The following is a 13,089-nucleotide window of genomic DNA, read 5'->3' on the forward strand; positions in this document are numbered from 1 at the left end:
CTGGCACGCTTGCCAATCAGCCGTTTATGATGCTTGTCTGCCCATCAGGAGCTTCATAAAGAAATCAAACCTGGGTTGGAATTCAGAAACAATGCTATTTCCTGCATTAAGATGAGTAACCAATGTTTTTTTTATGAATTCTGAAACGTTTTAAGTTCATTATTAATGTCAATTCAGATTGACCGTTTCATGTAACGTCGAAGAAAAGAGCCGCAGAACGAACCGTAAAGGCGATTGGACAATCTCATTGATTCAAGCCAATCAGGTCAAGACTTAACAAGTAGGCTGGTCGTAGCTTTTAGAACAGCTAAGCTAAGTAGAGACCATCTTTTTATTTTTACTTGTTGAACAAAATCAAAATGTATGAGAACCCACAGTCAAAATTAAATACCTTACATGTCCGAAAAAGCATATTCCAGCTCTTTCAAATGTAGAAACACACTATTTTAAAGATTAGTGTGCTAAATACCTGTGAAATACCAGCCGTCTAGTTCGTACCTGGCGTTACTTCCTGATGGACGCTGATTGGTTCACACTCTCGCGCCCCCAGTACATAACCATTCATCAAAATATACTGGTGATTCTATACCCCAGTTCCTGAACCAATACAATAGACCAACAGATCGCATGACTTCTTTTAATAAACTCAGCAAACAAAACATATATTACAAAATATTTGCTTTCCTCTTAGACACATGACTTGACATTTGAAGAGAACCGTGGACCATTATTAGAAGGATTTTCTTCAAACATATTTTCTTTATTTAGAAAATAATTGCACCCAACAGAAAAAAAAGGAAGAAAAACACTCTTTGCACGCTCACTCACACAGTGAGGCAAAGAGCGGCTTTTGGATGCCCTCCAAGAAAAGCGCTGAAAGTCTGTTTTGTGCCACTAAACTTCATACTTCACCAAGCAGAAATGCATGTTGCTGAGCGACTGATTTTATGTTTTAAAGAGCAGAGGATGAGCACTATGGGCTATATTAATAAGGCTTGTCACAACACAATGTTTACTGTTGTTTTTTTTAGTTGGTGTCAAGTACAGAGCAGCATTTGAGAAAAGAAAGAAAAAAAGAAGAAGCATCCAGCCTTGCAGTTAACACCATCTAGCAAGATGAGGGAGCTAAGCCAAGCGTTTGCCGAAGAACTTTGCCTCACTTCCAGTGGCAGACAAATGCAAAACCTGCATATAATCACTTTTTAAAAATAAATCAGGGAAACCAGTAGAACCAAAACACTTCCATCATCATATAGTATGATCCTACAAGTTCATTTTTTTTCCAGATGATTTACTACCGACTTCCTGGGTGAACTCGCTCGGGTGTGGAAGCGTGGGTGCTGCCCTTGAGGACTAGGTGAGCTCAAGTGGGGCCTCAGTGGCTAGTTCCATGGGAAAACCGAAGGTCCTGGTCCTGGGAGAAAGGTGCTGTGTTAGAAGAATCTTCTTCTAGAGGGGCCGGGGCCTTGGTTGCGAGCGGCGGAGTCTTGGGCAAGCCCTCCGTGCCAGGTGATGGCTCCTCTCCATCCGAGGTGGCCCCTACATCTGAGATGAGCCGGAGGAGCGCGGCCGCCATTTCTGATGTGCTGATGTCCTGGCTCAGGGGTGGGACGCTGGTGGTGGTGGGGGACAACTCCGGAGGGGACGGTGGATGCTGCTCACCAGATGAGGACGGGGGGCAGGTGGTGAACGGTTTCCTTTTGGGCACATCTAGAGAGGAAATCACACACTTTAGTCACCAGTCTATTTTTTTTTTTTTTTAAAGGATGCAAGGGTACATGCTGTAGTTCCTACCTTGACCACAAGAGGGAGTCATTCAAATGCACCAAAGCATGCATTACAACTTGTTAGCTTGAAAATGTTTCCTAAAATTATGTTAATGTAAAAGTGAGCTCCATTTTGTATGTTTCCTCTGAGTTGTCACTAAACAAAATTGAAAACAGAAGTGGGGCATGAGTGAGAAACAAAGGGATTGGCATGGACAGGGTGACCTCAAGAACAAATAAAACAGTATCGACCTTTTCATTCAATGGCCTACCACATTCCATTATTGTTAAACCAGTGTTGGAGAAAAAAAAATATGAGTAAAATGGTGTGTGGGTAAAACAAACTTAAAAGAACCACATGCAGGTAAAGTCTAAAGATTGAACACGTTTATTTCAACTTGATAACTTATGAGCGTGTAAAAAGGTGAACATGACAAGCTTCTTGATGCTAAAAGGTAGGGAGGGGGGAAATAGTGATACAGAACCAATGAGTGTGGAGAGACAAGGAAAAAGCAGGAAAAGGTGAGAAAAGACAGGGATGGTGAAAAAAGCGAACTTTTAAAACTCTACAAATGAATGACACTCGACTTGGTGGTGTTTTTATTGTGTACACCAGTCGACTATATCCATGTGCAGCAACCGTCAACCCCCGGCAACATGAAGACACTTTTTTTTTTTTTATATATATATACATTTGGGGACAAAAAGATTGAAATTCGAGGGTGTTGAAAAGGAGACTTAATTTCATTAATCATTTGCCCAATTAAAACTAAATATCCTTTTTTTTTTGCCAGTATATACAGTAATCCCCCGCATTACGGTGGCTCACCATTCACAGTCACCTAGCAGTTTTTATGAACGCAATCCAGTGTTGTTTACTGAAAAATAAAGCTACTGATAACTTCTGAGTGGATTTTTGTGCTTTGCCCGAAACACAAAGGCTGCAGCAGACAAACCAACCAACCAAACAATCAAGAAGACAGAATTTGCAAACACAAAAACGCAAATCCTGGGCATACTTTTTGTTTGACCGGGGGCTTTGTTACTATCCCAGATAATGAACTTTTTTTTTCTGCAACAATATGTCAAAGACGATTGTCAAAGAGGAAGGTGACGGCAGTAGCTTTAAGTGTGTGTGTATATGTGTGTGTGTGTATGTATATATATATATATATATATATATATATATATATATATATATATATATATATATATATATATATATATATATATATATATATATATATATATATATATATATATATATATATATATGTAGCCTATCCCAGCTGACTCAGAGTGTGCACGCGCACGTACACACACATGCGCATAGAAAATAATTGAGTGTGTGTTTTTCCCAATAAATTACTGACCAATCCAAAGTGTTGAAGATGGCTTGCTCTCAATGCTAATGGGTGAAAAAAGCAAACATTTTCATCTCCTGAAAAGTGATGATTTTGAAGAACCCAAGAAAGCCAGACACATCATTTTCGACTGGTCATTACATCTGCAGTGCGGCAAGACCGTTCCAAGCGGGGCTCTGTCCCTGTCTCCCACAATTGACGGGGGATTACTGTATGATAATTCCGTCGGTAGAACTCTAGTAACAATACTTGTTCTATTGCAGTCCCCAGTGACAACACCTCCCCGTGTCACCTCCTACAGACTAAAGCCAGACTTGCCCTTGCGCTCAGTAGTGGAAGCTGACGTAGCACGCGTTCGAGCCTCCCCCGACTGGACGCCGTTGCTGCTCTCCTCGGTCGGCTCTTCGTCCTGCGGCTTCATCATGTGGCCCAGGATGAGCGCCAGCAGATTGGCCTGTTCCTCCGGAAGATGCTCCACATCCCCGGGGGTGGGCGACAGCTCCGGCGGCTCTGCGGCCGGCGCACCACTTGGGAGGTGGTCGGAGGCCTCGCTGAGCGCCGACAGCGACTGGCTGAGCGTCTCTGCGTTGGACAGGTTAAGGAGTTGAGAAACCTGCGTAAGGGTGAGTTCCGTCTGGCCTTGGAGGAGGTTTAGCAGCAGGGCCATCTCTGACTGGTTAAGCTGCTCCGTAGCAGCTCCCAACACTGGACACAGGAGGAACACATTCAACGCCCGAGCACAAAGTCTGACTTAGTTCTCAACCAAAACCGGAAGAAAAAAAATAATGAATGAAATACAAAGTGTGACCCTTGAACACATCATTTCCTATGGGGAATACTAACCTGACAAATCGTTGTCCGGGACCACAGTAGATGATGGCTTTTCCTGTGGAGGAGGAGGGGGTGGCGGCGGGGGCGGGGGCGGCGGTGCTCCGGCCGGGCTGGTTTGCGGACGACTGTTCTCCCCGCTCAATGTGCTTGGCATTTCCTTTCGGGGTGCCTTGGGGACCTCTTCCGGCAACCCGCTTTGTCGTGCACGCCGCCGCTTTTTGCTCCAGAGCTCGTGGCAGTCTTGATGATGAGGAAGACTATGAAAGTGTGGAGGAGAAATTCCCAGTGTTAATTAAGTCTTGAAAAACCCAACTTAACGATATCAGTTCAAGTCAACTGACTCTGGTGGCGGCATGCTGCTTGGGTCCACATCACACAGGAAGTCACTGTTGAGTGCCCCTTCTGACGTGCAGCGACGTGAAGGGTCCAGGGTCAGCATTCGGTCCAGTAGGTCAAGGGCCGGGGTCGGCAAACTGGAAAAGAAGGGGACGCGTCTTTCAGCGATAGAGGACAAATCGAATCCGAGGTGACTTGAAATGAGGACACACAAGGCAAATTCCTCCCGCAGTCGACGTCTATACTGCTTCTTGGGCTTCATGGTGTTGAAGAGGGGCAACTTGATAACGTCAGGCCAGACTGCAGGGCAGGGGGAGCCACACAGGCGACTGCAAGAAACAAAACAAAAAGGACAAACGTTTTGACTCCTGACCTAAGCCGTGTTTTACTCATTTTGTGAGAATATGCAAGGCTTGACTATAGTATTGAATTGTCATAGCATTATTCATGACTATGTAGCAGCTATGTTTTAAATTTACCAAGTCTCACAGTCTGCCCTATACTAAAATGCGTGTATGCATTTTTTTTTGAGAATTTTGAATAATGTGAAGGACAAATCCAAGGGATAGAGGTTCTTTAATGAGTGAATTATGGAAAAAAAAAAAGTTAAGAACACACTTTTCGTCCATATTTCAAATTTTGCCATACATCTGGTTAGGAAATGAGTGGTTTTATTTGCCTTCTTCCAGCATTTAAGGAAGCCCAATTATGACCAACCTGATGAGCTCCAGCTGCAGGAGCTCCTGATTGGCTTGAAAGATTGGCTTCTTGGTGAAAAGCTCTCCAAGAATGCACCTGAGCCACAACATACAAAGTTAAGTAACTGACAAGTGAGTAACAGACAAAAAGATAAGAGCTTCCATGAAGATTTTTTTGGGGGGGGAGAATTTTAACTCACCCGCAGCTCCACACATCGATGGCTGGAGTGTACCTCTCCTCGCCTAGCAGCAGTTCAGGGGGTCGATACCACAGCGTGATGACTTTGTTAGTGTATGGCCGACTGAAAAAAATTGGAAGTGTTAAACAGAGCACTAGTGACATCTAGTGGCGAATGGAAGTTACTAAAGGAGAAATGGCCATGGTCACACTGAGGTCAAACATTACCTCTCTTCTGAATTGAAAAGTCGTGCCAAACCAAAATCAGCCAGTTTAATCTGACCTCTGGAAGAAAAACAAGACCGTATTTCGTTTTGGGAATTTGTGAAAAATAATTTCCATGCAGAATTGGTTTCTTGTGGCTGCTGTACCTGTTGTTGAGCAGTATATTAGAGCACTTAATGTCGCGGTGCAAAAAATTGTTCTTGTGGCAGTAGTCCAGGCCCTCCATCAGCTGGCGCATGAAGCTGCGAATGTGCTCATGTGAGAACTGGACCAGGCCCGACTCCAGCAGGCCCATGAGGTCGTGGTCCATGTACTCGAAGACCAGATAAAATGCTCCTAATTGATGAAATGGAGGTCAGTCGTCGACTTAGCACAATAGCTGCGATGGTTCTAACAACATTTTTTTTCAACCTGTCTTCTAAGTTTTGGAAGGTGATGTTACTAGCTGAGCCATGATTGGTTGTTAACTGAGCCCGGAGCAACTGTAATGTCATTTTCATTCGACAGTAAATGACAAAATGGGCACTCTCCAACATGAATAAAAACACAGGCTTTCTACTAACACACTATTATTTTAAATATTATTTTAAGACTAGTGGAGCTACATAGACTATATGACTGCAAAAACGTTCTCTTTTATTTACTTTCTCTTTAAAAATGTTTTTTGCCATACATAGCCATCATTGGCAGTCAATTTACACTATCATGCTTCATATCTGAATTGTTTCATGAAAATGCAGTGTAAATACACCATTAAAAATGTTAGGCTTATTATTGTTAAATAAATGGTTAATGGGTTCAGTGAGTCAGTCTAATAGGTTCGACGGTGCCGCCGTCAATTTGTTCTGAGTTCATACATGCACTGTGTGGGTTTTCTTCTTTGAACAAGAAGATGTTCATACATAGTTCAATTTGTGCACCAGTTGAAAAAAATAAACCTATGTCTAGAATTATTTTTCACTAAAGAAGGCTTTGGTGAATGGGCATATGAAACTGGTGGAGTTCAGTACCACCAACAAGGTTACGAACCACTGCAGTACATAATTTGCTAAGTATATAGTCTGCTCAAAGTCACCTATTCACTCACTCCAGATGATACACACATTCACCGAGCGTGACCTTTGGATACCAAAATACTGAGCAAACCGATCTTATCTTTGACAGCAACCCCTAACTCTTCGAGCCAAAAACTTTAGAGGGCCCGTGACGCAGCAGTTTCAAGCCGCTTACCTTTGTCTTTTTTAAAGTCGAGTGCATCCTGCTTGTCGGTGACGATCTCCTTCATATTGACGACGCTGGGGTGTTTTAGCTGCCGCAGGATCTTGATCTCCCGGATGGCCGTGATGGGGAAGCCCTCCTTTTCGTTGTCCAAGCGTACTTTCTTCAGGGCTACCAGTTCACCTGGCGATAAGCGTGTGCAACAATTATAACGCTGTTCTTTGATTGTGAGCGTAGGCAATGAGGACAACGGTCTTACCCGTGTCTTTGTCCTTGGCCTTGTACACCTGACCATAGGTGCCCTCTCCGATGATGCCGATAATGTCAAACTTGTCGACACATCGCTTACCCCAGTCGCCGCCCTTGGTGTGTTTGCGCTCACCGTAGCGAGGGCAACAAATCCTGTGAAAAAAAAAATTTTTAAAAATCATGAGAGCGTTTTGGTTTCTCAGTCTAATATGGACTACATTCACAGCAGGGGGCAACTATGATAACTTATGTAAGGAACTTACTTTGGTCTCTTTTTCAGGGCGGGCTGGGGGAGCAACAATCCCTGATGGGGCGCTAACTGGAGGGGTGAGGAGTCGCCCCCAGGCAAGGTCGGCGGCAGCGGAAGATCGATGATTGACGGTCGGCTCCGGGTTTCCTTCTCCCTTTTGGACCCTCGCTGAGGATAAGTGGGCTTCTTTGGGCTGAGGAAGGAAAACAAAAGAACCATTTTGTCCAGGAGTGAAAGACACTGGCATATTTCTAACTGTACCAATAAAACAAAAAAATAAGAAAAAATATGAATGCACACACTGTTTCTGTTTCTTGGCATAAGGCAATATTTACTCAACATTTTTAGCAAGCATAATATTTAAGGACTATTGGAGAATTGTCATTATAAATGTTAATTAAAGACGTGTGTTAAAATAAATAAGGAAAAAAAGGGCAAGAAGCTAACTGACAAGAAATTGTACACTTTTATTTATTTGGCTTTGCATTTTCACATAATTCTTATTCATTTGAGTTTGTTGTCCTACCTCCTCGTGTTAATTTAGATTAGTCTGCTCCTATTGTATATGAGCAGTCGAGTTTTCAAGCATGAGTCCTGTTAGACAGTTGTTATTGTTAAATGTCTTTCTGTTGATTTTTGAGTTGTGAGAAAGTATTTTGCCGTTCTGGAATTAATCTTTTGGTTTAGATTTGAAACACATTTGTCCTTGTTTGGGGTTGGTCCACTACATGGGCTCTGAGCTCAGGTTTTCTAAATTTGGTCATGCATGCTGAGCCGTGATTGGCTGTTACCCGACAAAAGGTGTCAAAATGGCCACCCAGTGAGATGAGATAAAAACAGGTAGATTCTGCTAATTAATTCAGGATTTAAAGGTATTCATTGTGAGAACAAAATGTTATCAAACTGATTATAGACAAAATATCAATGTATTGCTTTTTGAAATGGTGAAATTAGTTAAAAGAATCCCTTTAAGCTTGATTCTGTTGGGGGTGCTCCTCACCTGTCCTGAGAGTTTCCCAGCAACATGGGGGGCAAAGGCAGGGGAGGAAGAGTGGATGTCTTATGAAGTGGCGTTTGTCGGACAGGACTGCGCACAATGACTGGAGCAGGGGATCTGATGGGAGCCGGGGGCGTGGGAGGTGGAGCCGAGGGTGCGGGAGGCAGAACGTTTGTGTCGGCCTGCTGGGGTGGCGGCGGGGGTGGTGGTGGAGTTGGGGAGGTTGAAACAGGGAGCTCAGTGGATGATGGTTCAGGGGGAGCAGCTGGAGAGACAGAGGTGGCATCGGGAGGTAAAGTGGTAGCAAGTGGTTCTTCGAAAATTGGCGCTTCCAGAGGTGACTGCACCAAAGGCCCAGGCTGAGTTTCCTTTTCTTCAGAGTCTTTCTCCGGTTGTGGATCCTCCACCTTTGGTCGTGACGAAGAAGAAGAAACTGCAGAGGAGGTGGGGGCTGCAGATTTCTGCTTGGCAGGGGAGGCGACGCCGCTACTGCAGGCACGAGCCGCCGCCTCAGCAGCTTGGCGCTCCTTCTTCCGGCGGCTAAGCTCTGCGCCCAGGCTGGAGTTGAGCGGCAGGCGGGTGGCAGGAGGCGAGCGGCTGGCGGGCCGACTGCTGTAAGAAGAGGAGCCCAACATACCGGCCGAGGGGCCGTGCCGCTTACCGCGGGAACGGGACGATGAGCGATGAGAGAAGAACCCAGGGGATCGACTCCTGGAACGGCCGGAACGTCTAAAACGAAAGTTGGGGAAAATGATCAAATGAGCAAAGACGTTTCACAGAGGCTGTGGTTCAAGTCATCTTGACATGTATCAATTAAGATATTATTCAATTATTTCAAGATATACAGCCATTTTAAAATGTCAGGGGTTCAAAGCCACTGAAAACTTCAGTCACTGTGTTATGAGCTGTTCTGACATATGAATGCAGGCAAACGCCAGTAACTTGTATTGTATTCAAGGTATATTAATTTCATGGCAAAGTGACAAAAGTAATAAATAATGATAATCAAAATGTTAAATCTGGTTGGAATGGCCACTTCATCCTGAATACAACATATCGACAATTTAACAAACAGAATGATGTGCTAATGAGGAATCAAATGTGTCTGAAATCCCATCAATTACGTTAAAAAAAAAATCCACATCAATTACTTTAGCATTCAATTGTTTGCTCTGAAATTTGTTATGAAGGATTTTAAAGGCATTTGAAATGCTAATCCCATTTTTTGGTTTATAGAATATTCCATATGATGGCAACCACTTCCCATATTGCAAATGGAACAGTCTCAATTTGAATTTTGCAACTACAACAGTTAGTGCGTCTGCAACTGGTTAAAAGTTACATTATTGACTTGTTACTAAGGGAAAGAACTTGCTAATCATTAACATAGCTCACATCAGTTCGATACACCTAATTTGCTAGGCAGACCAAAAACATTGAAGGACTACTTTGTTCCATCAAATTAAACGTTGGTGTGATTTGGTTTAAATGACTGATATATACCCCCCCCAAAAAATTGCTGCCCTTGAATCCACATCATGCACAGCCAACATTGAAAATGTATGTTTCCGCTAAAAAGACAGCTAAAAAAAGCCTGCGTAGTCTATTCGGCACAAACAGTTTGCCTGAAAGCAAGTTAGTCAAGCTAATATGCTAGCTAATACTACCGAAGCTCATGCGAAGATAGTTTTTGCTGATTTAACAAATGAATAAAGTTGAGACTTTTTATGCTTGGTGTTGATGTTTTACGATTCTCTCAGTTTCACAAACTCTGTTGCCATCCTGTGGCATCCACATGAAATTCACAGATCCAGCACACCTACTGCACCCCTAGTGAGAATGAGCACTGAGGCTTCCTCGACAGAAAAAAATTGACAAAATAAAACCTGTATTGTAAACAATAATTATTGACATACTTACCGAGACACAGGACTAGGGCTGGTGCTGGGGGAGCGACGGGGCACAAAGGGGCTGATGGAGCGCCTCCTTGTGTATGGACTGCTGTCATGTTCGAAGCTGGATGACCTGTGCCTGCTACCGTAGGGGCTGTCCGACCTTTGCCTGCTGCCCCGGCTCATGTCTCCATAGGGACTTGGGCACTGCTGGGATGACTTGCGCCTGGAGTAGCCGTCGTCCATCGTTGGGCAGCCCAGTGGGCTTTCTTCCCTCCTGGCACTGGGCGACAGGGCGGCGCTTGTGGCTTTCCTGCGAGGGCTACCTCGACTGGACTTGCCCTTGGGGCTGGACTTGTTGCTCTTGGAGGACTTGCGGTGACTACGTTGGCCGCGCACTTTCTGAGAGTCGCTCTGAGCGCCTTCGAGCCGAGCCTCTCGCCTATGCTGTTTGTCTTTGCGTGACTTGCCAGAGCGGCTGCTCTCCTTACTGCGGGATGAAGAAGCCGAAGAAGTTGCACTAGGTACGCTGACCATGGGGTGCATCTGAGAGAACATGGGATCTCCTCTTTTGAAGTCAAACTCCTGCTGGAGCTGATGCTTGGATGTTAGAGACGACGCTGATTTCCTCTTGCTGGTGCTGGAAGCGTTTTTGTCACGATCCTTGCTGCTTTTCTTCTTGTAACCGCGTTCCCCATTACCAGGATCTCTTACTTTATTGGGATCTCGAACTTTGTTGGGGTCCTTGGACTTTTTCCGGGAGTGTCTGTGGCTCTTACTCTCTCGGCTGGGCTCTTCACTGATGAACTCCGGAGTGGGCTCCAGTCTCTCCATCAGCACCATCCTGTCCGGCAATCTGCTGCCAGGTGGGTCTGAGAAGGTGTCGGAGTCTGAGCTGATATCGTCATACTCCACCAGGGGCTTCATCAGAACACAAGGAGGCGCCGTGCGGCCCAGGGATATATAGTCAGGAATCATCGGTGGTGCCTCCGGTGGTTCCCGAGCTTTAGATGATTTATGTCGTTTACGTTTGGACGAGGCCATTACAGATTTCAAGTGCAACTTGCCGTCCTTGCTGGTCATGTCTCCAGCAGCTGTTTGCAAGGCGGCGTGGGTGAAGCCGCCGATGCTTGACTCCGGCTTCCTCTTGGTCTCATGGTGTCGGTCCGACCCAGGCATCCCTCAAGCCGGCGTCGGTACCACCTCTCCTGCGGCTAGGCCTTGGCGGTTCAAGCACCTCATTAACCGCAGATTCAAGTCCAAATCACCAAGTGTTTCTAAGCAAACAAGAATAAACAAAAATCTCCACACTAGGCCGCGAACGTCCGTCTCCTTAACGCCGATTCATTCCACTCGTTGTGTCATCCAAGCTCGCAAAAAAAAAAAACACAGCCCGTTGTAGTTGTCCGGTGAAGCACAATATTCACTTAGAGCGAGTCCGTAAACGAAGTTTTCCTACCAAACATTGGAGCATTGTGCTGTCGTCTCGTCGTTTCAACTTAGCTAGCACAGCTAGCTAACGCTGGGCAAGCTAACCGGTCGAGCCTTGGAAAAAGAAAAAAGGGTATCCTCTGTCAAAGCTGTCCTTGTCCGGTGCCAAGTTAGGGAAAATGTGATTTTATTCCACAAAATTACGGCCTTAGCGTTCACAAGCGAGCAAATGCCTTCACTTTAAAAGATGCTCGTCTCTGGAACAAATTGAAAACTTGACCCGGTAGGTGCTGTTTACATGTTCCCTTTAATGTAAGCTTTATCCCCTTCTAAATTCAATATTGATACAAAATCATAGTTTTGTCGTGTGCAATAGATGTTCCAGTTTACTATCAATGGCTCTGGAAATCACCCAGGCCTATAGTTAGGGCGATGCTAATGGATTTAGTAACATCCACAGCCCTAGCCGCAGGAGACTACAAACGCCATTGTGGCTCCTGTGACTAGCAACTTCTGCGCAGGACGGATTAGACCGGAACTCGACACTGTGTCAATCAAGACCCCAGTGACAGCCAATCACATTCAAGAACCCGCCTCCTTTTCCGGAACCACAGACTGTATGTGAGAGCCATTTTTGGAAGCGAAATTGAACATATACATAAAGCGCAGAAAATGTTAATGTGAACAAAAAGCTAAATCTTCTATGTATATTTCAAAATTAAATTTTAATAAAAGCATCGCAATGTAATACCCACAAGAGCACATCTGCTACCATTAATCAAGATAAATGTGAGAAAACATCCAAATAAAAAGATATTATTTATAAAATACACAACGCATTCAATGATCAAAATTCCAATAATTGTCAACTGTGGGTGGAATAATAAAAAGCATATCGCATCGCAAACCGAAAAATTGACGCGAAATGACGAGCGGAAGAAGTTACGGTGAGGCGTGATCTTGGGCAAAACGAGGAAGTGACGTTACCCGCGGAAAGGACAAAAGTCTCATAACGTTTGAGCATGGAAATGAATTGTTAGAATCAAGACAGCGAATCTATGCAACGGTTAAAACGTGATATGTGGATTAAATACGCGACAGCGTCATCGACAAGAAAAAAAAATGTTTGTCATCGACAAGAAAAAAAGTGTTTGAGTATAAATGCCGATTGGCTATGCCAACACGAGGGGCGTGTTCTTGGAGAGGTTGATAGGTGGCGCCTCTTGCAATAACAAAATTTCGAAAAAGGTTAAGGTGCTTCTTACTTTTTGATTTGTTGTTAAGCAAATGATATTGCCACAATAGAAAGACCATGTTACGGTATCCTGACAGCTGTGTAAAATTACAATATTGACCGAGGAAAAAAAATAAATTGTACATAAAAGTCACCCCCCCCCCCAAAAAAAAAAAATATATATCGAAGTGTTTTTAATTGTGCACGAAAGAAAAAAAAACTCCACAACAAAAGACCATGACGCATATGACAACTAGAATGTTGATTGGCTTTCCTCTTTCAACAGGGCGTGGTCTAGTACAAACAAGGAAGTTGCGTCTCTCCACGGCAATAACAAAAGTTCTAAAGAACGCTTGTTAACCTTGTCAAAATGAAGTGAACAAGCATACATCCCATTAATGCAAATTTTAAAATGATCTT

The 13,089-nt window shown here is 44.2% G+C and overlaps 1 protein-coding gene across 1 annotated transcript; it reads right to left on the minus strand.

Annotated features, from left to right (window-relative positions):
• Window positions 1-623: 623 nt before the first annotated feature.
• Window positions 624-11,924, minus strand: cdk12 (cyclin dependent kinase 12). The gene is made up of 14 exons (XM_088436974.1): window positions 10,033-11,924; window positions 8,116-8,841; window positions 7,129-7,308; window positions 6,876-7,018; window positions 6,629-6,799; window positions 5,545-5,734; window positions 5,402-5,458; window positions 5,196-5,297; window positions 5,015-5,092; window positions 4,510-4,626; window positions 4,303-4,434; window positions 3,974-4,218; window positions 3,449-3,835; window positions 624-1,710 (listed from the first exon to the last, which is right to left on the minus strand). The coding sequence occupies exons 1-14, from the start codon at window positions 11,181-11,183 to the stop codon at window positions 1,376-1,378; spliced, it is 4,014 nt and encodes a 1,337-aa protein (XP_088293100.1). The 5' UTR covers window positions 11,184-11,924; the 3' UTR covers window positions 624-1,375.
• Window positions 11,925-13,089: the final 1,165 nt, after the last annotated feature.

The sequence above is a fragment of the Hippichthys cyanospilos genome, chromosome 16 (genome assembly GCF_059441005.1).
Source record: "Hippichthys cyanospilos isolate Australia breed blue-spotted pipefish chromosome 16, RoL_Hcya_1.0, whole genome shotgun sequence".
In the NCBI taxonomy this organism is placed as follows: domain Eukaryota; kingdom Metazoa; phylum Chordata; class Actinopteri; order Syngnathiformes; family Syngnathidae; genus Hippichthys; species Hippichthys cyanospilos.

Excerpts from the sequence above, each read along its gene's own strand:
- cdk12 (XM_088436974.1), bottom strand. The coding sequence starts at position 11,183 with ATGCCTGGGTCGGACCGACACCATGAGACCAAGAGGAAGCCGGAGTCA. Across the intron at positions 5,093-5,195 it reads ATCGATGTGTGGAGCTGCGG|GTGCATTCTTGGAGAGCTTT; the intron begins GTGAGTTAAAAT and ends GTTGTGGCTCAG. Across the intron at positions 1,711-3,448 it reads TTCCACTACTGAGCGCAAGG|ATGTGCCCAAAAGGAAACCG; the intron begins GCAAGTCTGGCT and ends TTTCCTCTCTAG.